Source organism: Oncorhynchus clarkii, chromosome 20, assembly GCF_045791955.1.
Source record: "Oncorhynchus clarkii lewisi isolate Uvic-CL-2024 chromosome 20, UVic_Ocla_1.0, whole genome shotgun sequence".
Classification (NCBI taxonomy): Eukaryota; Metazoa; Chordata; class Actinopteri; order Salmoniformes; family Salmonidae; genus Oncorhynchus; species Oncorhynchus clarkii.
Genome location: NC_092166.1, coordinates 60,900,927 through 60,927,385, shown reverse-complemented (window position 1 = coordinate 60,927,385; position 26,459 = coordinate 60,900,927). Strand labels below are relative to the sequence as shown.

The window sequence follows — 26,459 nt, the reverse complement described above, 5'->3', positions numbered from 1 at the left end:
GCCCTAGACCCATGCCTCAGGACTGCCTGGCCTTATGGCTCCTGGCTGTCCCCAGTCCACCTGGTCGTGCTGCTGCTCCAGCATCAACTGTTGTGCCTGCGGCTATGGAACCCTGAGCTGTTCATGCTACCTTGACCCGTGCCTGCTGTTTTTAATTTTTTTAGTTTTTGAGGCTGATTTGTCGCGATTTGATTATCTCTCTCTTCCTCTCTCCCTCGCTCTACCGCACATGCTGTCTCAACCTTTGAATGCTCTGCTATGAAAAGCCAACTGACATTTAATTTACTTCTGAGGTGCTGACCAATTGCACCCTCTACAACCACTGTGATTATTTTTTGACCCTGCTGGTCATCTATGAATGTTTGAACATCTTGAAGAACAATCTCGCCCTAATGGTCATGTACTCTTCTTATCTCCACCCTGCCCAGCCAGAAGAGGACTGCCCCCCCCCCCCCCCCCTCTATCTTTCTAGGGAGTTTTTCCTAGGCACCGTGCTTCTACATCTGCAATGCTTGCTGTTTTGGGTTTTAGGCTGGGTTTCTATATAAGCACTTTGTGACATCTGCTGATGTAAAAAGGTCTTTAGATAGAGAGAGGGAGGGGGGGGGGGCAGAGGAAGAGAGATGTCAGTGTATTAACTAAGCCTTTTGTTAAGGGGGGGATGAGAAACTGTTTGGGAATCTAAACAAGGGCTCAGGAAAGAAAACAAGCAGTGTAGCTGGAATGTACAGACCCTCGGACTGACTGCTTATTTACCCAACACACACACACACACACACACACACACACACACACACACACACACACACGTTATATAAACACACTCATTTTTGGCACAGTTATGAGTATTGTGGTGGTGCACTCAATGCAAACGGCGAAAAACCAGCCCCACGTGTGTGTGTGTGTTTGTGTGCGTGCATGTGTGTGGACTGTCATTCCCACGCCCTCCCGTACATCTCCTCAAGCCACTTCTGTCGCAACATTATAAAACATTCTTAAAGTCTCTGGGAATATTTGTGGTGACATCATCGGAACGCCTGTTTAAATTGTTTAAGAATTCCGGCGCTGACACCGGTCATTCCTATCCTCTGTGACCATGTGTTTTTCATACTTTCATTCATTATAAACCAACAGACTCGTGAATGGAGGGAGCAGGGGAATAGAAAAGAGAGCTAGAGAGTGAGAGAGAAAGAGAGAGACACCGAGAGAGACACAGAGAGAGAGAGAGAGAGAAAGAGAGAGAGAGAGAGAGAGAGAGAGACAGAGACAGAGACAGAGACAGAGACAGAGACAGAGACAGAGACAGAGACAGAGAGAGAGAGAGAGAGAGAGAGAGAGAGACGAAGAAAGAGAGAGAGAGAGAGAGAGACGAAGAAAGAGAGAAAGAGAGAGAGAGAGAGAGAGAGAGAGAGAGAGAGAGAGAGAGAGAGACAGAGACAGAGACAGAGAGAGAGAGAGAGAGACGAAGAAAGAGAGAAAGAGAGAAAGAGAGAGAGCGAGAGCAAAGTGAGTAATAACAAGATATTAAAAACATACGCCGGCGTCGTCTCTGAAGTAGTTTAGGATTAACTTTGCTGAATATGTTCTGACAGTGAGCGAGAGTGGAATAAAAATAGAAATGGATGAGATTCCAAAAGACAGTGACCAACACAGAGAGCTCCTAAAAAGAGCAAAGCATCTCCCTCTTTCTTCTGATGGGGCTTGTTGCCTGTCACACACACCAACTGATTTCCACATATGATTAGTTTTGATCTCCTCTCCTCCTCTCCTCCTTTCTCATCTCTTTGCCTCTCCTCCCTCCTTTCCTCCTCTCCTTATTTTCCTTCTCCCCTTCTCTCCTTTCCTGTATTGCATGCCTCAATATACAGCCAGTTATGAACAAACAGGTGTCGACATTATTGGTTATTTTCCGGGCCAGTCAACCTCATAATGACTCCTAAAGATGAAGCATTGAATGAATGTCTGTTCTACCATGAATTAATTTCATGAACCACAGATCAGTAACTAAGCAACTGTTGTTTTCGGTGGTGTTAAACCATCAAAGCCTAACGACCACGTTATGAAACGTGGTGCCAAGCTGGGGAACGACTTTCTAGACACTGAACCAATTATTCACCCAACGTTCCACAATAAATTGAATTAGAACCAAAAGGGAAATGTATTGTACTACAAATGGTTATTTACTGCTGTGTAAATGGCACAGGTGAAATACAGATGGAGGATCTTCATTTGACCAGTTTCTCACAGCAGGAAAATAATCCTGCAGCAACAGGAAATGTGAATCATTTTGTGGATTATAATTATTGGACATTTTTGCAGGGGTTGATACATTTTTTTGTTAGGGCAAATCAAGTCTGTCATCTTAAAGCGGAAATGTCCAACTTTAGAAGCCTTTTTAAGCCTTGAATACACTACATTTATATTTCCTGATGTTCAGCAGATTTCCTGCTACAACAGGGTGATCAAATTAAGATCCTACATCTGTTAGCTCCTGTGGAAGTATGTACTGTATGTATGCAGCAAAAGCAATGAACTCCACCGTATTTACTAGTAATCTACCGTGAGAGAGTCTCTAACAAACGCAACTCCCAATCAAGCCTCATTAGAAACAAATAACTTATCTTTTTCAGAGTAAATGGCACAAGGTCCTACATCATCTACTTTACAGGCAGGTGAAATTGCAAAAAGAGCCTATGGAAGTTTACAGTAAGTAAATTGTATGTATGCAACAAAAGCAATATACCTCAACTGCGTTTGTTCGTAATAACACACGGCTGAAGTCTCTAGCGGATGTAACTCACAATCAAACCTATTAATTCTAAATCAAGAAAGATATATATATACACCTGCAAAAACCAATCAGATTCAGTAATAAACCAGGCCAATAAGATTGAGGTAAAATAACATTAGGTAATGCAGCTACGAGGCTAAATCCATACTCATATTCACTGTTCAGTGTGTATGCGTATGTGTGTGTGTATGCGTGTGCGTGTGTGGGGTCCTTACTGAGTGTGTGGCCTGCTAGCTACTGTTGGGAGGTCACTGCCAGGAAACCCAATCTCCATACACATTTCCATCCAATTTCAAAAAACCACCTCATTACAGGGGCTGAGAATTACAGCTGCAGCACAAAATGAGAAGTGTATGTGCATCTTAATGTTTTCCCCTGATTGTGTGTAGTTTGTGTGTGTGTGTGTGTGTGTGTGTGTGTGTGTGTGTGTGGTTTGTGTGTCAAATGGGTGTACATGTGTGACAGTCTGTGTATGTGAAAGTGATTGTGTGTGTGTGTGTGTGTGTGTGTGTGTGTGTGTGTGTGTGTGTGTGTGTGTGTGTGTGTGTGTGCGTGCGTGCGTGCGTGCGTGTTTCAGATATCCTCTCGATATCCTCTGTCATTTCCTTTTTTTCTCATGTTCCCCCTCATTTCATCCTCACACTCATTTCATCCTCACACTCATTTCATCCTCCCACAATAAACCGTGAGGGCTTTATCCACATTAGTTAAACATGTATTTTCCACGGTATTATCCCCATACAGAATAGACCAGCAGGCAGGGAGATAATTGAATCAATTACCACAACCGCTGTCTCATCTGTGTTAAAGACAGAAAACAAGGCCGCTACAGCTGGAGTCCACAGAGACTGGACGCCAATTATTACGGGTTGCAGGAGCGTTCGCTACATCAGCGAGAATATCAAACCCGTGTTAATTAGTGTGTTTATTCCCGTTCTGCATAAAGGCTGGATGATGTTGCAGCTTTAATTATCAAAGGGCTTTGGGTTGGACAGTATAACAGATGGGGTAAGGAAGAGAGCCAGGTATATTGTGTATATTGGGAGTGTGTGTGTATGTCTACCTGTGTGTGCGTGTGTGTCTGCGTGGATGCCGGGTGATGTGTGTGTGTGTGGTCACTCACCACGCTGTATGGGTCTATCCTCGGCCTCTCCATGGCGATGGTGATGCAGTTGAGGAAGATGATGACCAGAACAATGTGGTCAAACATCTTGTGGGTTATGATCTTATTGCACGCCATCCGAAACCTGGAAAACACACACACACACACACACACACAAATTCATCATTCATAGGATAAACATTCCGATAATTGGAAAACATATGATGAGAGATGTTAAGCATGTGCAAAAAACAACATCACAGTGTATAGCATTATTCAGACACACGCCCTTGTATTCTATGAAGTATTTATTAATAAAGCATATTGCACATTAAATAAATAGGTGGGAACTTACAGTTGAAGTCGGAAGTTTACTTACACTTTAGGTTTGTGTCATTAAAACTCGTTTTTCAACCACTACACAAATTTCTTGTTAACAAACTATAGTTTTGGCAAGTCGGTTAGGACATCTACTTTGTGCATGACACAAGTCATTTTTCCAACAATTGTTTACAGACAGATTCTTTCACTTATAATTCACTGTATCACAATTCCAGTGGGTACGAAGTTTACAGGTGTACCTGTGGATGTATTTCAAGGCCTACCTTCGAACTCAGTGCCTCTGCTTGACATCATGGGAAAATCTAAATAAATCAGCTAAGACCTCAGAAAGAAAATGGTAGACCTCCACAAGTCTGGTTCATTCTTGGGAGCAATTTCCAAATGACTGAAGGTACCACATTCATCTGTACAAACAATAGTACGCAAGTATAAACACCATGGGACCACGCAGCCACCGCTCAGGAAGGAGACGCGTTCTGTCTCCTAGAGATGAACGTACTTTGGTGCGAATCAATCCCAGAACAACAGCAAAGGACTTTGTGAAGATGCTGGAGGAAACAGGTACAAAAGTATCTATATCCACAGTTAAACAAGTTCTATGTCGACATAACCTGAAAGGCCGCTCAGCAAGGAAGAAGCCACTGCTCCAAAAGCCCCATAAAAAAAGCCAGATTACGGTTTGCAACTGCCCATGGGGACAAATATTGTACTTTTTGGAGAAATGTCCTCTGGTCCGATGAAACAAAAATAGAACTGCTTGGCCATAATGACCATCGTTATGTTTGGAGGAAAAAGGGGGAGGCTTGCAAGCCGAAGAACACCATCCCACCATGAAGCACAGGGGTGGCAGCATCATGTTGTTGGGGTGCTTTGCTGCAGGAGGATCTGGTGCACTTCACAAAATAGATGGCATCCTCAGGAAGGGAAATTATATGGATATATTGAAGCAACATCTCAAGACATCAGTCAGGAAGTTAAAGCTTGGTCGCAAATGGCTCTTCCAAATGGACAATGACCCCAAGCATTCTTCCAAAGTTGCGGCAAAATGGCTTAAAGACAACAAAGTCAAGGTATTGGAGTGGACATCACAAAGCCCTGACCTCAACCCTTCAGAAAATTAGTGGGCAGAACTGAAAAAGGGTATGCGAGCAAGGAGTCCTACAAACCTGACTCAGTTACACCAGCTCTGTCAGGAGGAATGTGCCAAAATTCACCCAGCTTATTGTGGAAGGCTACCCGTAATGTTTGACCCAAGTTAAACAATTTAAAGGCAATGCTAACAAATTCTAATTGAGTGTATGTAAACTTCTGACCCACTGGGAATGTGATGAAAGAAATAAACACTGAAATAAATCATTCTCTCTATTATTATTCTGACATTTCACATTCTTAAAATAAAGTGGTGATCCTAACTGAATTTTTTGTAGGATTAAATGTCAGGAATTGTGAAAAACTGAGATTAAAAGTATTTGGCTAAGGTGTATGTAAACTTCCATCTTCCACTGTATATTTGTCCTATTTCCCACACGTACTGGAAATGTGTTATTTGCACATTCCACACTCCCCCTGAGACACCCGTGGAGAGTAGGGTCACGGCCAGGGTCTGCCATTATCAACGGCGACCCAGGAGCAATTAGGGTTAAGTGCCTTGATCAAGGGCACACAGGCTGATTTTTCACCTTGTAGGATCATGGATTCAAACTAGCGAACATTTGTTTAATGGCCCAACGCTCTAACCGGTCGGCTACCTGATGCACACTCAAAGATAACGATGATAGATCCACATTAAATCCAAGCCCTTTCCTCATGCATAGTAATTCAATGAACCACAGCTGAAGTGGTAATTAATTAAGTCTAAGCTTCACTAACTGACAAGAAACGGCTATAGCTTCAAATGGAAAGAAAGGGGAATGGAAAACGAATGAAGGAGATAAAAAGACAAGTAAAGAAAGAGGGAAGATATAGAGGGAAGTGTAAAATAATGAATCCATGCATCAAGCCCACTCTGATGGAGCATGTCTGTCATAATGTACAAAAGGGAACAATAGCGTCCCTCAGATCGGTATTCTGCTCCATCTTCAGTAAAGCTACCTTTATGATGACAGACAGAGAGTGTGTGTGTGTGTGTGTGTGTGTGTGAGTGTGTGTGTGTGTGTGTGTGTGTGTGTGTGTGTGTGTGTGTGTGTGTGTGTGTGTGTGTGTGTGTGTGTGTGTGTGTGTGTGTGTGTGTGTGTGACTATACTTGTGGGGACAAGAAGTCAAACAAAAAAGGTCAAATGCTATTTCTAGGGGGTTTAGGGTTAAGGTAGAATTAGTGTTATGGTTATAATTAGGTTTAAGGTTAGGAGCTAGGGTTAAGGTTAGGGTTACGGTAAGAGTTAGGTTTAAGGGTTAGGGAAAATAGGATTTTGAATGGTTATAAATTGTGTGTCCCCACGAGGTTAGTTAAACAAGACTGTAAGTGTGTGAGTCTGTGTGTGCGCATCTGACTGACTACACCCATCATTATCTATACGCTGGATGAGTTCATCCCTCTCATCTCTGCATGCTAGCCCTCAATGCTAAAGTATTCATCATGTATTAATTCATCATGTATTCATCCATCATGTGGGCCAGGGATGTCATGCTAACTCCCACAACATGATGATGATTGTCTGTTCTAGATCCTCTATGTTATGGTGAGACGGGGAGACAGGCAGACGTGCACGCACACACACACACACACACACACACACACATACACATACACACACACACACACACACACACACACACACACACACACACACACACACACACACACACACACACACACACACACACACACACACACACACACACACAGCACACGTCAGATAATAACTTATTTGATTGCTCGATGAGTAATGAATAAAAAGCATCTTGTCTAAATGTCTCATGTTCATCATAGCCATGACCTTTTGCTAGTATGCAGTTACTGACATCTGTGATATTTGGACTGTCAGAGTTTCCTACAGTCCACATGACAGTATTCACGAGTTTATGTTGATGTGAACTCCCATTATACAATTTTGACTTCTTTGAAACGTTTTTAGCTTGTATGCTAGGCTTGTGCTTCTGCCTTAGCCAACTGCTTTAGTCAAGTTGGCTTAAGGTGAACATATCTGTCTAGATAGGAATTAGAAATTCCCCCAGAGTAAAATACCTAAGTGTTATCATTAAGTGCTCGAGGAGATGAATGGAGGTCTGTCCATATTGAACAGCTGTGGGACTCCAGCTTCCCACTGAGCCTCTGTCTCCTGATATAACCCTGAGCACAGGTAGGTGTCTGGCTCTGTACAGAGCCAAAATGGACGCCACACAGAGTCTTTGTCCTCTTTGTCACTCTCAACACAGGCCAAACTCTGCTACCCGACTCTGTAGAGAGGCAGAATGGACACCACACAGTGCCTGTGTCCTCAATGTCACTCTTAGAACAGGACAAACCTTACTGGCCACTGCAACTGGGGCACAGCAAGGATACTGTTAGACATGCATGCACAGACGGGTAAGTATGAGCACATAGCGTAATTATATAACTTTTATCAGTGTATGTGTGTGTTTGTGTGCATGTGCGTGTGTTTGTCTAACCTGGAGTCTGGGGGTAATATGTACAGGGACCAGGTATCTCTCTGTCGACACCACTCTGGCTGTTTCCTGTCCAGCCAGCCTAACAGCCTGGCCAAATGACCCACGACCACCTCCTCCTCTGCTGCGTCGTCCTCTGTATTGTCCTCCAGGGAGAGCTGTGTAGGGGCCAGGGCCCCGCCAGGGGCCGAAGTACCCTTCCCATTACAGTCACTGTGTTCTGGGGCTCTCAGGCCTCCTAGCGAGGGGGGTCTCGAGCTGTGCATACTGGCTGAGCGATACAGGTAGGGCACCTAGAGTTTTACAAAAATGGCTAACACAGTCATTCATAGATACTTGAAGGCATTTTAAAACACTGAAGAAAGCTGTTCTATCCAGTGACAACTGCCTAAAATGGACTACTTATATGATCACAACAAAATTATAAACTGGGTGGTTCGAGTCCTGAATACTGATTGGCTGATAGCCGTGGTATATCAGACAGTATACAATGGGTATGACAAAACATTTATTTGTACTGCTCTAATTACATTGGTAACCAGTTTATAATAGAAATAAGGCCCCTCTGGGGTTTGTGATATATGGCTATAGACCACACCTTCTAGGGCCTGTTTGCTTAATTAGAGCACACATAGCAGTGTTTATGGGGGCCGGTCTCTAGATCCCCTGGTGTGTGTGTTCACCTGTAGCAGTGTGTCGGGGGCCAGGTCTATGGACCCCCTGGTCTCCACCGACTCTATCCTCCTGTGTCTGGGCTGGGACATGGAGTTAATACGACACAGGGATGCATCGTCCCCCTCCGATGTTCCCCCTCCTCCCCCCTCCTCATCCTCCGAACTGGACCCTCCCTCGCCGGAGAGGAGCGACCGCCGTTCGCCAGACTGAAGCTTTGTTCGTTTGAGCGAGGGGGCACGGCCTAAGCTGTTCCAGCTCGATCGACGGCTGGTCCAGCCACTGGCAGAGCACCACGGGGCGTAAGGGGAGGTGCTACGGGCACTGGTCTAGAGAGAGAGCGAGATGGAGGGGGGAGAGGGGAGAGGAAGAGAGAATGTATGAACAACACAAAAGAAGTGAACAGATCCATTTTTTAGGGAACTTTTGTAACCTTTGAGGAACTTTAGAATATGGAAAACTTCTGTATGTGGAACTTTAGATGTTGTTACTACAGGTTTTTGTCTTACTAATTATCAGATTATCCTCAATGCTCAGTGGTCATTACTATAGCTGGCAACAGTCATAACTGGCAACAGCAAGTGTAGCTATGGCATCAGTGGGTTTGGCTACAGCATCAGTAAGTGTCCATAGAGTTACGCTGATGAAAGGTCATATTAATCATAATTAATCATCATAGCTGTCATCTTGAACATCATCCAGACAAGTCAGACCATGGATGGGCAACTTTTATGGGGGTGGGGGCCCAAAAAATAAAACGAGTCGCCCATCCATGGGTTAGACTGATAATCTTAGTTCTGTGGGCAGAGGGCACAGAGCTTAATACATGGGTTCCAGACGCTGGGAGGAGACAGTAGTTTGATAGTGTAATAGTTTAGTACTATAGTATACTAACCGGAGACTTGTCGTAAGAGGCTAGGTCCATGGAGACATTGCTGCCGCGTCGGGATTCGTAGCCCAGGGCAGGGTCACCCACGGCGGGCAGCTTGGGAACGGGCATGGGGGTGGCAGCAGTATGGGTAATCAGAGGAGGGGTCAGACTGGTCTTCAGGTCAACATGACCGTTTATTGGGACTACTGGAGGTGAGATGAGTAGAGGGTGGGGGAAAGTGGGAGCAGAGAGGGAGAGAGTGAGGAAGGAGGGAGAGAAAAGAGGAAGGAGAATTGTTAAACGAGGATGGACAAAAGAAAGAGAGGTAGAGAAAGACGAGGTAGTAAAATATAGAGGGAACATGGGCGGGAGAGAGAAGGGTGAAGCGGAGAGACAGTTATAAGGGTATCTCTAAAGTAAGAAGTTTAAATATGGATGTCTTACTGTTCTCGACCCCATCAATATTTCATCTCTAATCTGACGATTGTGTTCCACAGACAGATGAAGGCATGACATAGAGAGGACGCGGGTCTTTCATCTCAGTTGGTGTGCGTCTTATCCCTCCCTCCCTCACTCTCTTCCTGTCTTTCACTCTCTCTCTCTCTCTCTCTCTCTCTCCCTCACCATCTCTTCCCTCCCTCTTGTCTCTCTCTCAATTCATCCAATCCCTTCTTCCTCTCTCCTCAACTATCCAGTTACTTTGCTTAAACAACTCCTCTAACCGCACCAGGAGCTAATTTGTCTTAGTGTTGGGGAATTGTTCTCCCCTGCAGTATGTTTCCATATGGTAATATGTGTCTGTGAAATGAGTCACTAAAACGGACGAAGATACAGCAGCAGGAATAGTTTTGGACTATTCAGATAGATCTGTAGCAGAATGACGCATTGTGGTTTGCTGCTGCTTTATCAAATCAAATCAAATTGCATTGGTCACATACACATGTTTAGCAGATGTTATTGGTGAAATACACATGTTTAGCAGATGTTATTGCGGGTGTAGCGAAACGCTTGTGTTCCTAGCTCCAACAGTGCAGTAGTATCTAGCAATTCACAACAATACACACAAATCTAAAAGTAAAATAAGAAATATACAGTTGAAGTCGGAAGTTTTAAAACACTAACACACCCGTTTTTCAACGACTCCACACATTTCTTGTTTTGGCAAGTCAGTTAGGACATCTCTTTGTGCATGACACAAGTCATTTTTCCAACAATTGTTAACAGACAGATATATATATATATATAATTTATATATATATATAATTTACAATTCACTGTATCACAATTTCAGTGGGTCAGAAGTTTACATACATTAAGTTGACTGTGCTTTTTTGTCAACGTTATGTCAACTTCACAAACTTCACATACACTAAGTTGACTGTGCTTTTATGTCAATTATGTCATGGCTTTAGATGCTTCTGATAGGCTAATTGACATAATTTCAGTCAATTGGAGGTGTACCTGTGGATGTATTTCAAGGCCTACCTTCAAACTCAGCGCCTGTTTAATTGACATCATGGGAAAATCTAAATAAATAAGCCAAGATCTCAGAAAACAATTTGTGGACCTCCACAAGGTACCACGTTCATCTGTACAAAGAAGAGTACGCAAGTATAAACACCATGGGACCATGCAGCCGTCATACCGCTCAGGAAGGAGATGCATTCTGTCTCCTAAAGATTAACCTACTTTGGTTCGAAAAGTGCAAATCAATCCCAGAACAACAGCAAAGGACCTTGTGAAGATGCTGGAGGAAACGGGTACAAAGGTATCTATATCCACAGTAAAACGAGTCCAATATCGACATAACTTGAAAGGCTGCTCAGCAAGGACGACGCCACTGCTCCAAAACCACTATAAAGAAGCCAGACTACGGTTTGATCGTACTTTTGGAAAAATGTTCTCTGGTCTGATGAAACAAAGATAGAACTGTTTGGCCATATTGACCATTGTTATGTTTGGATGAAAAAGGGGGAGGCTTGCAAAGCCAAAGAACACCATCCCAACCGGGAAGCATGGAGGTGGCAGCATCATGTTGTGAGGGTGCTTTGCTGCAGAAGGGACTGGTGCACTTCAAAAAATAAATGGCATCATGAGGGAGGAAAATGATGTGGATATATTGAAGGAACCTCTCAAGACGTCAGTCAGGAAGTTAAAGATTGGTCGCAAATGGGTCTTACAAACGGACAATGCATACTTCCCAAGCATACTTCCAAAGTTGTGGCAAAATGGCTTAAGGACAACAAAGTCAAGGTATTGGAGTGGTATTAAAGGCAATGCTACCAAATACTAATTGAGTGTATGTAAACTTCTGAACCACTGGGAATGAGATGAAAGAAATAAAAGCTGAAATAAATCATTCTCTCTACTATTATTCTGACATTTCACAATCTTAAAATAAAGTGGTGATCCTAACTGACCTAAAACAGGGAATTTTTACAAGGATTAAATGTCAGGAATTGTGAAAAACTGAGTTTAAATGTGTTTGGCTAAGGTGTATGTAAACTTCCGACTTCAACTGTATATAGGGTAGCAGCCTCTAAGGTGCAGGGTTAAGTAACCGGGTGGAAGCCGGCTAGTGATAGCCATTTAACAGTCTGATGGCCTTGAGATAGAAGCTATTTTTCAGTCTCTTAGTCCCAGCTTTGATGCACCTGTACTGACCTCGCATTCTGGATGATAGCGGGGTGAACAGGTCGTGGTGTCGGGTGGTTGATGTCCTTGGTGATCTTTTTTGGCTTTCCTGTGACATCGCGTGCTGTATGTGTCCTGGAGGGCAGGTAGTTTACACTGGTGATGCGTTGGGCAGACCGCACCATTTACTGGTGAGCCATGTGGTTGCGAGGGGTGCAGTTGCCGTACCATGCAGTGATACAGCCTGACAGGATGCTCTCAATTGTGCATCGGTAAAAGTTTGTGAGGGTTTTAGGGGCCAAGCCAAATTTCAGCCTCCTGGGGCTATTGAACCTTCTTCACCACACTGTCTGTGTGGGTGGAGCATTTCAGATAGTCAGTGATGTTTTCACAGAGAAACTTGAAGCTTTCCACCTTCTCCACTGCGGTCCCATCAATGTGGATAGGGGTGGTGCTCCAGCTGTTTCCTGGAGTCCACAATTAACACCTTTGTTTTGTTGATGTTAAGTAAGAGGTTGTTTTTCTGGCACAACTCACCCAGATCCCTCACCTCCACCCTGTAGGCTGTCTCGTCATTGTTGGTAATCAGGCCTACTACTGTTATGTCATTTGCAAACTTGATGATTGAGTTGGAGGCGTGCGTGGCCACGCAGTCATGGGTGAACAGGGAGTACAGGAGGGGGCTGAGCACACACCCTTGTGGGGCCCCTGTATTGAGGATCAGCGAAGTGGAGATGTTGTTTCCTACCTTCACCACCTGGGGGCAGCCCGTCAGGAAGTCCTTGGAGCGTACTATGGTGTTGAATGCTGGGCTATAGTCATGGGATAGGGCAGTGTGCAGCGTGATTGTGATTGCATTGTCTGGGGATCTACTGGGGCGGAAAGCAAATTGAAGCGGGTCTAGGGTAGGAAAGGTAAAGGTGATATGATCCTTAGCTAGCCTCTCAAATCACTTCATGATGACAGAAGTGAGTGCTACGGGGCGATAGTCATTTAGCTCAGTTACCATTGCTTTCTTTGGTACAGGAACAATGGTGGACATCTTGGAGTGGGGACAGCAGACTGGAATAGGGAGAGATTGAATATGTCCGTAAACACTCCAGCCACCTGGTCTGTGCATGCTCTGGGAATGCTGCTAGAGATACCATCTGGGCTGGAAGCTTTGCAAGAGTTAACATGCTTACACGTCTTCCTCACTTCGACCACAGAGAAGGAGAGCCCACATTCCTTGGTAGTAAGCCGTGTCGGTGGCATTGTGTTATCCTCAAAGCGGGCGAAGAAAGTGTTTAGCTTGTCAAGAAGCAAGACGTCGGTGTCCTCGACGGGGCTGGTTTCCCCGTTGTAGTCAGTGATTATCTGTAGACCCTAACACATACGTCTCATGTCGTTGAAGTGCAACTCCACTTTCTCTCTGTACTGATGTTTAATTGCCTTGCGGAGGGAGTAACTAAACTGTTTGTATTCGGCCATATTCCCAGTCACCTTGCCATGGTTAAATGCGGTTGTTCGCGCTTTCAGTTTTGCGCAAATTCTGCCATCTATCCACAGTTTCTGGTTTGTATAGGTTTTAATAGTCATAGTGGGTACAACCTCTTCTATACACTTCCTGATGAACTCAGTCACTGTATCCATGTATTTGTTGATGTTATTCTCAGAGGCTACCTGGAACATATCCCAATCTGCGTGATCAAAACAATCTTGGAGCATGGATTCTGATAGGTCAGACCAGCATTGAATAGACCTTAGCACAGGTACTTCTTGTTTGAGTTTCTGCCTATAGGAAGGGATGAGCAAAATGGAGTCGTGTTCAGATTTGCCGAAGATAGGGCGGGGGAGGGCCTTGTAAGCATTTCGAAAAGTTGAGTAGCAGTGGTCCAATGTTTTTACAGAGCGAGTACTACAGTCAATGTGCTGGTAGAACTTCGGTAGCGTTTTCCTCACATTTGCTTTGTTAAAATTTGCATAAAGTCCAATCACACCATGAGTAGTTAATGATGAAACATACACCCCCGCCTTTCCTCTTCCTGGAGAGTTCTTTATTACTGTCTGCGCGATGAACTGAGAACCCAGTTGACTCTATGGACGGGGACAGTATATCCCGAGAGAGCCATGTTTCCGTGAAACAGAGTATGTTACAATCCCTGATGTCGCTCTAGAAGAAGATCCTCGCCCTGAGCACATCTACTTTAGTATCCAGAGACTGAACATTAGCGAGTAATATGCTCGGAAGCAGTGGATGGTGTGCACACCTCCTGAGTCAGACTACAAGTCCACTCCGGCGATGTTTTGGAGCAGCCTCTGGAATAAGTTTAATTGCCCTGGGGGGAACAAACAAAGGATCCAATTCAGGAAATGCGTATTCCTGGTCGTATTACTGGTGAGTTACCGCCGCTCTGATATCCAAAAGTTATTTCCGGCTGCATATAATAACACAAAAAAATGTCTGAGCTAATAATGTAAAAAATAACACGCAAAAAAACAAAATAGGATCTAGAAGCAGAGAGCTAGAAGCAGAGCTGCCATATCTGTCAGCGCCATCTATGCGTGTGTGTGTCTGAATGTGTGTAAGACAAAAATGCTAGGCACCCAATATGGCCAACTTGTCAACGGAGAATAGAGCCCCACAGTGGAGGTGTCATCATATCAATAAAACAGGGAAATGGTTCCAATAGTTTTTCCACCATTCATTTTTCACATAGAGGATTTTAGAAACCCCTAAAATATTCACCTCTATTTACTGTCACATTCGGAAATGCTAACTAGCATCAAAGTAGACTTCATGCAAGACTACAAATCCCTGCAAGCTCCTGCACGTCATCTCTAGCTGACGCATTTGCTAACAGGTATTGTGTCAATTTAAAACTTGCACAAGACAGTTCACAGAATTATCCATTTAAAGAAATTTTGCCAATTTATTAATTAAAAAATTTAGCTAACAGATAGTTAATACAGAGATTCTTACCTTTGCCTCGAATCGGCAGTCTCATCCAGATCATCATGGCATTTGTATTTCTTTACAGTTTTTTGTAGTTCTCCACATTAGCATCTAATTAGCATTTCCTTTTTTTTTTGGGGGGGGGGGGGGGGTGAATATTGGCGAATATATTGATAAAAGTCACCTTATCGTAGAGAGATTTACACGGTTATCAAAACGTCACACCGGGGTAAGCTAGGTTTTATGGGTATTATGACTCATACTGTGGTACTCTATAGCAGTGGTTCCCCAACTTTTTATAGTCCCGTACCCCTTCAAACATTCAACCTCCAGCTGCATACCCCCTCTAGCACCAGGGTCAGCGCACTCTCAAATGTTGTTTTTTGCCATCATTGTATACCTGCCACACACACACACTATACAATACATTTATTAAACATAAGAATGAGTGTGAGTTTTTGTCACAACCCGGCTAGTGGGAAGTGACAAAGAGCTCTTATAGGACCAGGGCACAAATAATAATATAATAATAATAATAATCAATAATTTCGCTCTTACATATTAAACCTTATTTTGTTCATCGGAAATTGTGAATAACTCACCAAAGGTTAATAAGAATGGTGTGCTTGAAAGGATGCTCATAAATGCTCACAACCCAATGTTGGGTTGTATTGGAGAGAGTCTCAGTCTTAAATCATGTTCCACACACAGTCTGTGCCTGTATTTCGTTTTCATCCTAGTGAGGGCCGAGAATCCACTCTCACATAGGTACGTAGTTGCAAAGGACATCAGTGTTTTAGCAGCGTGATTTGCCAAGGCAGGATACTCTGAACAGAGCCCAATCCAGAAATCTGGCAGTGGCTTCTGATTAAATTCAATTTTCACAGAACCGCTTGTTGCAATTTCGATGTGGTTCTCTTGTTCAGATATCGGTAAGTGGACTGGAGGCAGGGCATGAAAGGGATAACGAATCCAGCTGTTTGTGTCATCCGTTTCGGGAAAATACCTGTGTAATTGTGCACCCAACTCACTCAGGTGCTTCGCTATATCACACTTGACATTGTCTGTAAGCTTGAGTTCATTTGCACGCAAAAAAATCATGCAATGATGGAAAGACCTGTGTGTTGTCCTTGTTAATGTAGACAGAGAAGAGCTCCAACTTCTTAATTATAGCCTCAATTTTGTCCCGCACATTGAATATAGTTGCGGAGAGTCCCTGTAATCCTAGATTCAAATCATTCAGGCAAGAAAAAACATCACCCAGACAGGTCAGTCATGTAAGAAACTCGTCATCATGCAAGCGGTCAAACAAGTGAAAATGATGGAAAACTTTAAGCTCGTCTCTCAATTTAAAAAAATGTGTTAATACTTTGCCCCTTGATAACCAGCGAACTTCTGTATGTTGTAAAAGTGTTACATGGTCGCTGCCCATATCATTGCATAGTGCAGAAAATACACGAGAGTTCAGGGGCCTTGCTTTAACAAAGTTAACCAATTTCACTGTAGTGTCCAAAACATCTTTCAAGATGTCAGGCATTCCCTTGTCAGCAAGAGCCTCTCGGTGGATGCTGCAGTGTACCCAAGTGGAGCAACTGCTTGTCATGGCTTTTGTGCCATCAGTACAGGTACCAACACATCTTGATCACCAAAGTCCATTTGATGTCACAAAGCTGTCCAGCACTTTAAAAATATCCTCTCCTGTTGTCCTGGTTTCCAGTGGTTTGCAGAAGAGGATGTCTTCCTTAATTGATCCCCCATAAACGTAACGGACATATACCAGGAACTGTGCCAGGCCCGCCACGTCTGTTGACTCATCCAGCTGTAAACGCATAGAATTCACTGGCATGTATGCAAAGCAGTAATTGTTTCAAAACATCTCCTGCCATGTCACTTGTGCGTCATGAAACAGTGTTGTTTAATGAAGGAATTGTCCGTATAGTTTTTTGGGCCTTTTCCCCCAGCATTGTCCCAGCTATATCCGTGGCAGCAGGAATAATTAAGTCCTCCACAATAGTATGGGGCTTGCCTGTCCTAGCCACTCGGTAGCTCACCATATAAGATGCTTCTAGCACCTTCTTATTAATGGTATCTGCTACTTTTATACATGTCTTACTACTCAAAAGTCATCTTAATTCTCGCTCAAAAAACTCCCGTGGCCTATTTTTCAAATTGGCATGTTTTGTTTCTAAATGTCTGCGCAAGAGTGAAGGTTTCATCGAGTTGTGAGATAGTACTGACTGGCTGAGGAAAGGCACTACTCCCAATATAAGTGAACCCCAAATCAATGTAGTTCTCATCATATTGGTGCCTCTTCGATGGTTCAACGTCCCTGTCTGTTGTTTGGTGCTTTCCTGGGTAAAGGGGCAGTAACTCTTCGGCTGCATCAGATTCACAACTGTCAGTGTCCATGCTAGCTGGGCTAACCACACATGTAGAATTACTGTTGCTAGCATTGGATGTGATCGTGGAAGCAGAATAACTTGTGTTGTCGACAGGTGCAGGTGTAGTACTGCTGGTAGTAACAGTACTACCAATAGAGCTGGTATGTGTTTATATGGACACATGCCTTACTAAAGGACTGTTTGAAAATGTGAATAATCTTTTTTTAAATACCCCGGTTTGGGAATACCTACTCTTTATGGACACGTTTACACAGCTATGGCAACGATTTTAATTAGAAAATTATATTTTTTTTTATAAAAGTCCAATTACGTCTACATATATAGTAAACTGAAGGGAATGTGTAGGGATATTTTTGCAGGGTCTTATTTTATTACATCCTAATTAGTATAGCATATTTCCGTGCCTCAACCCGTAAATAAATATTTATGTGTGTCCTCTGGAAACACAAAGTAATTACAGGTAAATGTAATACACAATGAATAATGCTGACATGTGTAGAAGTGAAATTAAACGTACCCGTGTGTGTGTGTGTGTGTGTGTGTGTGTGTGTGTGTGTGTGTGTGTGTGCGTGCGTGCGTGCGTGCGTGCGTGCGTGCGTGCGTGCGTGTGTGTGTGTGTGTATCAGGGAGAATGTGTCGCCGGACAACTGGATCAGGAAGATTTTAAGTTACTGGCCATTTGAGACATTTTACGGACCCATATGCATTGGGTGCCTAACCTGTTACACAGTGCTAGGAATGACAGAAATTACAGTTATTCATCTTAACAGAATATGCAATACCTGTAATGAAGCAGCCAATAAAACATCATTTTCAAACATTTGCCAAAATGCAACTTGTGGGAAAACATCATTCTAAACAGCCCACTTGATGCGAGCGGTTCCAATAAGTAGCCTATTTTAAAATGTTGGTGTTGAGCTACACTAAATGACCAAAAGAATTTGGACAGCTGTTCATCGAACATCTCATTCCAAAATCATTGGCATTAACATGGAGAGGCACTAATGTTGGGCGATTAGGCCTGGCTCGCAGTCGACATTCCAATTTATTTCAAAGGTAGTCAATGGGGTTAAGGTCAGGGCTCTGTGCGGGCCAGTCGAGTTGTTCCACATTGATCTTGACAAGCCATTTCTGCATGGACCTCGCTTTGTGCACAGGGGGCATTGTCATGCTGAAACAAGAAAGGGTAATTCCAAAACGGTTGCCACAAAGTTGGAAGCACAGGATCATCTAGAATGTAATTTCATGCTGTAGCGTTAAGATTTCCCTTCACTGAAACTAAGAGGCCTAGCCGAACCATGAAATACAGCCCCAGACCATTATTCCTTGAACACCAAACTTTACAATTGGCACTATGCATTTCGGTAGGTAGCGTTCTCCTGGCATCCACCAAACCCAGATACAGTTAAAGTCATGTGTGTGTGTCCGACTCTCCTACCGTGGTCTGCTGTAACTATGTACAGATGAAGTCAGAAGTTTACATACACCTTAACCAAATACATTTAAACTCAGTTATTCACAATTCCTGACATTTGATCCTAGTAAAAATGCCCTGTCTTAAGTCAGTTAGGATCACCACTTTATTTTAAGAATGTGAAATGTCAGAATAATAGTAGAGAGAACTTTTTATTCCATCTTTTATTTATTTAATCTCATTCCCAGTGGGTCAGAGGTTTACATACACTCAATTAGTATTTGGTAGCATTGCCTTTAAATTGTTTAACTTGGGTCAAACGTTTCGGGTAGCCTTCCACACGCTTCCCACAATAAGTTGGGTGAATTTTGTCCCATTCCTCCTGACAGAGCTGGTGTAACTGAGTCAGGTTTGTAGACCTCCTTGCTCGCACACGCTTTTTCAGTTCTGCCCACAAATGTTCTATAGGATTGAGGTCAGGGCTTGGTGATGGCCACTCCAATACCTTGACTTTGTTGTCCTTAGGTCATTTTGACACAACTTTGGAAATATGCTTGGGTCATTGTCCATTTGGGAGACCAATTTGCGACCAAGCTTTAACTTCCTGACTGGTGTCTTGAGATGTTGCTTCAATATATCCACATAATTTTCCTCCCTCATGATGCCATCTATTTTGTGAAGTGCACCAGGAGGGTCCTGCAGCAAAGCACCCCCACAACATGATGCTGCCACCCCTGTGCTTCATGTTTGGGATGGTGTTCTTCGGCTTGAAAGCCTCCCCCTTTTTCCTCCAAACAAAACGATGGTCATTATGGCCAAACAGTTCTATTTTTGTTTCATTAGACCAGAGGACATTTCTCCAAAAAGTATGATCTTAGTCCCCATGTGCAGTTGAAAACCGCAGTCTGGCTTTTTTATGGCGGTTTTGGAGCAGTGGCTTCTTCCTTGCTGAGCGGCCTTTCAGGCTATGTCGATATAGGACTCATTTTACTGTGGATATAAATACTTTTGTACCTGTTTTCTCCAGCATCTTCACAAGGTCCTTTGCTGTTGTTCTGGGAATGATTTGCACTTTTCGCACCAAAGTACATTCAACTCTAGGAGACAGAACGCGTCTCCTCCCTGAGCGGTATGATGGCTGCTCGGTCCCAGGGTGTTTGTACTTGCGCACTATTGTTTGTACAGATGAACATGGTACCTTCAGGCATTTGGAAATTGCACCCAAGGATGAACCAGACTTGTGGAGGTCTACCATTTTTTTCTGAGGTCTTGACTGATTTATTTAGATTTTCCCATAATGTCAAGCAAAGAGGCACTGAGTTTGATGGTAGGCCTTGAAATATATCCACAGGTACACCTCCAATTGACTCAAATGATGTCAATTAGAAGCTTCAAACGCCATGACATCATTTTCTGGAATTTTCCATGCTGTTTAAAGGCACAGTCAACTTAGTGTATGTAAACTTCTGACCCACTGGAATTGTGATACAGTGAATTATAAGTGAAATAATCGGTCTGTAAACAATTGTTGGAAAAATTACTTGTGTCATGCACAAAGTAGATGTCCTAACCGACTTGCCAAAATTATGGTTTTCCAGAAGTTTGTGGAGTGGATGAAAAACTAGTTTTAATGACTCCAACCTAAATGTATATAAAGTTCCGACTTCAACTGTACATGAAGACTAACAAAAATACACACGTACCACTTTAATTACACTAAATTATGCAAATTAACCCACAGACCGATAAGCATGACGATCAATTGTATTAACATCGACTGGTATTTCCATCAATGAATAAAAAACATTATTTTGCAATGGGATTGTTTTTTCTTCCTGTCAATTTGGTCGCCAACGATTTTACTTATCTGCTTTTTTTAATGTATTTATTTTTAGCAAAAGCTGGCAATTACCGGTTCATGGAAAACCTGGTATGCATGTGTGTGTGTGTGTCTCACCCGGGGAGCCAGACACATCCTTTCTACTGCTGTTCACGTCCTCCATACTCCTCGAGGATAAATCTGCCTCCGACACTGACTTGGATTCTTCTCCCTACACACCCAAACACAGATGCACACACACAAACATGCGCAAACACACACACACACAAGCATATGCACACACGCACACACACACACACACACACACACACACACACACACACACACACACACACACACACACACACACACACACACAAATAGAAGTCAGAATATGGTTATTTTGTCAAAAAGCATTAAAACAGTCAGGAAGTGGAGGGTGATAGCCTATAGGGAAGTCAGGCGGAGAAGAATGAAGCTGCCACTAGACACTGATCTAACATCAGTTATGCCTTCATCCCCCTAATGCGTATCTTTAGTATTTGGGAAGGGTGAGCTGATCCTAGATCAGTGTCTAAGGGCAACTTCTCTCCTTAGCCAGGCAGGCTGGTGAGGGTGTGGTCTCCCTGCCCTCAGAGTTCACAGGTCAATATGTCAATAGGTCAGAGAAGGAGGGAGAAACATCCATGGAGGGTGGCTCTGTCAAACCACTGTGTTAGCTAACATGCAGGGGTAGTAGTTAACATGTCTTAGACCACACTGAAATACACACACACACACACACACACACATATACACTCACACATATACACACACACACACACACACACACACGCATCTCAAATAAAAATCGAATAACATTTTATTTGTGACATGCTTGGTAAACAACAGGTGTAGACTAACAGTGAAATGCTTACTTACGGCCCTTCCCAACAATGCAGAAACTAAACATAGAACAATAATAGAAAGATAATAACACAAGGAATGAGTAACTTGGCTATATACTGTACACAGGGTACCAGTACTGAGTCGATATGCAGGAGTACGAGGTCATTGAGGTATATACTGTATACAGGCTACCAGTACTGAGTCGATATGCAGGAGTACGAGGTCATTGAGGTATATATGTACATATGGGTAGGGGTAAAGTGACTAGGCAACAGGATAGATAATAAATAGTAGCAGCAGCGTATGTGATGAGTCAAAAGAGTTCATGCAAAAAGGTTCAATGCAGATAGTGCAGGTTAATTGGTTAACTATTTAAATAACTATTTAGCAGGTTTATGGCTTGAGGGAGGAAGATGTTCAGGGTCATACTGGTTCCAGACTTGGTGCATTGGTACCACTTGCCGTGCGGTAGCAGCGAGAGCAGTCTATGACTTTTAGGACTTTCCTCTGACACCGTCTAGTATAGAGGTCCTGAATGGCAGGGACCTCAGCTCCAGTGATGTACTGGGCTGTACGCAATACCCACTGTAGAGCTTTGCCAATGGATGCAAAGTAGTGATGCAGCCAATCAAGATGCTCTCAATGGTGCAGCTGTATACCTTTTTGAGGATCTGAGGGCCCATGACAAATCTGTTTAGCCTCCTGAGGGGGAAGAGGCGCCTTTGTGCCTTCTTCACGACTGTGTTGGTGTGTGTGGACCATGATAGATCCTTGGTGGTGTGGACACCAGGACCTTGAAGCTGTCGACCGGCTCCACTACAGCCCCGTCGGTGTGGATGGGGGCGTGCCTTGGCCCTCCGTTTCCTGTCGTCCACTATCAGCTCTTTTGTCTCGCTGACGTTGAGGGAGAGGTTGTTGTCCTGGCACCACACTGCCAGGTCTCTGACCTTCTCCCTATAGACTGTCTCATCGTTGTCGGTGATCAGGCCTCCCACCGGTGTGTCGTCAGCTAACTTAATGATGGTGTTGGAGTCATGCGTGGCCACGCAGTCGTAGGTGAACAGGGGCGTACAGGAGGGGACTAAGCACGCACCCTTGAGGGGCCCCCGTGTTGAGGGACAGCGTGGCGGATGTGTTGTTGCCTACCCTCACCCCCTGGGGGCAGTCCAGGATCCAGTTGCAAATTGAGTGATGAGTTTGGAGGGCTCTATGAGGGTTAACACTGAGCTGTAGTCAATGAACAACACTCTCATGTTGGTGTTCCTCTTACCTAGGTCTAAGCACATACACCGACACACACACACTCAGACAACATCACAAGGACCGCCCCTTGAATCAAATTGTATTTTTCCAAATTGCATCTCCAAATTGTATATCTCACAACTCATATCTGGTATCTAGGGCACCAGCAGCATTACAGATGATGCCATAATATTAGTGTATTATAGTGACATATTGTCTGTTTCAGACTGTTTCCCCTGATAGACCAAAAAGAAGTGGAGTGGTACAGAGACTGTACACGGAGAGGGTGATCACTCTGTGAAGATAAACAGTGCTATTTATACCAGTCAAGGATGGGTATGTCTGGTTCTCCCCATGCCCATCTAGGCCCCGTAAACACATGCATTCCACAGGGCTTCAGTGTGGTCTGATACACACACACACAGGCGCGCGCACACACACACAGGCAGGCGCGCACACACACACAGGCAGGCGCACACACACAGGCAGGCGCACACACACACACACACACACACACACACACACACACACACACACACACACACACACACACACACACACACACACACACACACACCCTCTTCAGTGTGGTCTAATACAAAATACATATCATCCACCCAGTGAGAGTTTGTCAGAGCGGCAGAACTGTTTGTTCCCTGTTTTGTTCCATCTTCGTCCTTTGTCTTTCTCTCTCTCTCTATTGCACGGTCCCGACCGGCAATATTCTATAAATGTTATGCATTTTGTTGTCTTTCTCTCTCTCTCTATTGCACGGTCCCGACCGGCAATATTCTATAAATGTTATGCATTTTGTTGTCTTTCTCTCTCTCTCTATTGCACGGTCCCGACCGGCAATATTCTATAAATGTTATGCATTTTGTTGTCTTTCTCTCTCTCTCTATTGCACGGTCCCGACTGGCAAAATTCTATAAATGTTATGCATTTTGTTGTCTTTCTCTCTCTCTCTATTGCATGCTCGGTCCCGACTGGGAATATTCTATAAATGTTATGCATTTGGTTGTCTTTCTCTCTCTCTCTATTGCACGGTCCCGACCGGCAATATTCTATAAATGTTATGCATTTTTTTGTATTTCTCTCCCTCTCCACCTTTCTCTTTTCTCTCTCCTTTTTATGTCTCTCTCCATCTCTATATCTCTATGACCAGTATCCAGTCGAAAGCAGGTACATTCATTACAGTTGTTATTAAGATATGCACAGTGAGTGAATAAACTGAGAATGGAAGTGCCTAAAGAACCCAAATCTCCATTTCGCTAATCAAAGCTAACAAATCACTTTCTTCATCTCTGTGTGTGTGTGTGTGTGTGTGTGTGTGTGTGTGTGTGTGTGTGTGTGTGTGTGTGTGTGTGTGTGTGTGTGTGTGTGTCTGTGTGTGTCTGCATGTGTGTGTGCGTGCGTCTGTGTGTGTGTATGCTTGCATCTGTGCATGTGCATGTGTGTGCGTGTGTGTGTACCTGTCAGACCTGATTTCCAGACCGTCTAGGAGAGAGAGTCGGTAATAAACTAGCCAGCCAATCAGCCTTAGGCCTACACTTGCGGATGCGATGGCCGCAAAACTAATCATTTCTCTACTTGTGATTTCCATACTCATCTGCCTGGGGATTTTGCAGCTAAACCCCTAAACCTCTGACTCAGAGAGAGGATAGGACTTATAATAACAGGGTGAAAACAGTGCTGACCATTCAGACAAAGGATAGATAGAGGATCTAGCTGCAATGTCTCCCATTGGTTTTAAATGAGCAGGTCAATGCTTGTTGTTTAACTGTTCATTCCTCTGAGGAAGGTCTTCAGCAGGATCTGAGTAACAGGTGAATAAGAGAATAGGTTATGTACAGTAGAAACCAATGGGAGCATTGCATCATCTACTAATAACACACCATAAAGTAATCACAGAATAAATCCACGGCACACACAGCTAAAAACCACAACAGGGCAACAGTGAACGAGGTTTCAAATACAACAAGCATAGCAGCTCAGAAGTTAACACAGATTCTATCAATTGGTCTTAACCGACTTGCCCAGTTAAATAAAGGTTCAATTAAAAAAACTGCCTCAGTGAACAACAAACATCAAACAGCTGTGATTGGACAAGCTCAGCAGAGCCTCAGCACAGGGCATTGTGGATATCCAGACTCCACACTTCCCATCCCCATTTGCAATTGAGTAGACCAGAGAGGAAGGGAAGGGTGGAGAGGGGTAGGGGGAAGGGCTACTTGGTGGTTTGGGCTGGTAGTAAACTTCTTTCAAGTCATGGTGGGCACACAAAGCATTGTGGGTACCCAGTCACCCCCCACCCCTCATCCTTGATGGAGTGAGGGATGGGGAGGAAGGGCAGTTATAGCTTCTTTTCTCTTGCGTGACGGAGTTAGGCACGCAGTGCCTGGGTGTGTGTGGTACTCTGCATATTTGTGTATGAGATAATCATTGTGTGTGTGGTACTCACGGCGGGCCCAGCACTAGGCCAGGGGACCATCTGAGTCTCCTGGACCCCTGAGACCACTGTAGAGAGAGGGACAGCCCAGTAGGGCCTGTATGGAAGGGACCCTAGACAGGGCTGAATACGTGGGTGTAGACAGGACCATAGCCGGGGCCTTGCTCGGTACCATGTCCGTGACCAAGGGACCAACCTGACTCCCATATCTCCTTTCTGGGGCAGAGGAACGAGGTTGAACCGTAAGGTGACTGTCTGACACATAGTGTTTAACCGTTAGGTGACCATTTGAGATGCAGTGTAAGGTTCAAACCTAAGCTGCCTGTCCGTAAGCTAACAAGCCAATTTACCTGGGGCAGAGTGAGAGTTGAGCCTCATTTCAGATGACTGGTCACTAATGGGTCTCAGGCCTTATTGTTCAAGAGCTGGTTGCTGCCTCTGTATCGTTCTGAGTTGGCAGTGAGTCTGATACTCTGAGTGTTTGCAGCCCAGGCCCAAGTGTTAAATATGACCGTTTGAATCAGGTTAAGCTCTGCTCTGCTATTGATCTGTCTCTCACAGGAGTAGCCGTATTTATTGGCTAATAGTCATTCTGCTGCTGATAATCATTCTGCTGTTCACAGCCTTTAAAACCACCACTTTTACGGATGAGCACAAGTCCGGAACAGAATGCACTGATCGACAAATGAATGGATGAACGAATAAATGCATGAATAAAATATGTATTGAAGTGACCGACCTAAGTTGTGGCCCTTCGGTTGATTTGATCATCCATCTTGATTATTTGAACAACACATTTAACATACTGTAGGCAACTGTAGGCAACTAGGGATAGCAGTGCTCTTCCACTCCTTATCAATAGCTGCGCCAAGGGAGGCATTTTATTTGAAAACAACAAAGTCAGAAGAAGGAACAAGGAGCGGGAACAGTATTCCATGGGGAGTAGTTCAGCAGAACAGAAATAGAAGACGGGTATGAAATGGCTTGTTTACAAATGGGCAGGCCAATTTAGGCAGACGCTAGGGAGAGGGAGGGAGGGAGGGAGGTAGGGGGAGGGGAGGGAGGGAGGGAGGGAGGGAGGGAGGGAGGGAGGGAGGGAGGGAGGGAGGGAGGGAGGGAGGGAGGGAGGGAGGGAGGGAGGGAGGGAGGGAGAGATGGGCTAGAGCAGGCCTGCTGATAATAGGACCTGATAGAAAATAATAGACAGGTTCTCAAAAGAGAATCTCAATTAAGCCACTCTAAAGGTGTGAATGGAGAAATGTGTGAGTGCGCTTTTGGAGGGGGAAGTGTGT

The 26,459-nt window shown here is 44.1% G+C and overlaps 1 protein-coding gene across 1 annotated transcript in view; it reads right to left on the bottom strand.

Moving 5' to 3' along the window:
- The window catches only part of LOC139376635 (calcium channel, voltage-dependent, T type, alpha 1G subunit), a 319,317-nt gene that overhangs the window by 87,899 nt on the left and 204,959 nt on the right, over window positions 1–26,459 (bottom strand). The window contains exons 15-19 of the mRNA XM_071119441.1: window positions 20,727–20,820; window positions 9,409–9,590; window positions 8,525–8,842; window positions 7,845–8,134; window positions 3,915–4,038 (exon numbers count right to left, since the gene is read on the bottom strand). Of these exons, the coding sequence (XP_070975542.1) occupies window positions 3,915–4,038; window positions 7,845–8,134; window positions 8,525–8,842; window positions 9,409–9,590; window positions 20,727–20,820 (1,008 nt within the window). The remainder of the gene's footprint in view (window positions 1–3,914; window positions 4,039–7,844; window positions 8,135–8,524; window positions 8,843–9,408; window positions 9,591–20,726; window positions 20,821–26,459) is intronic.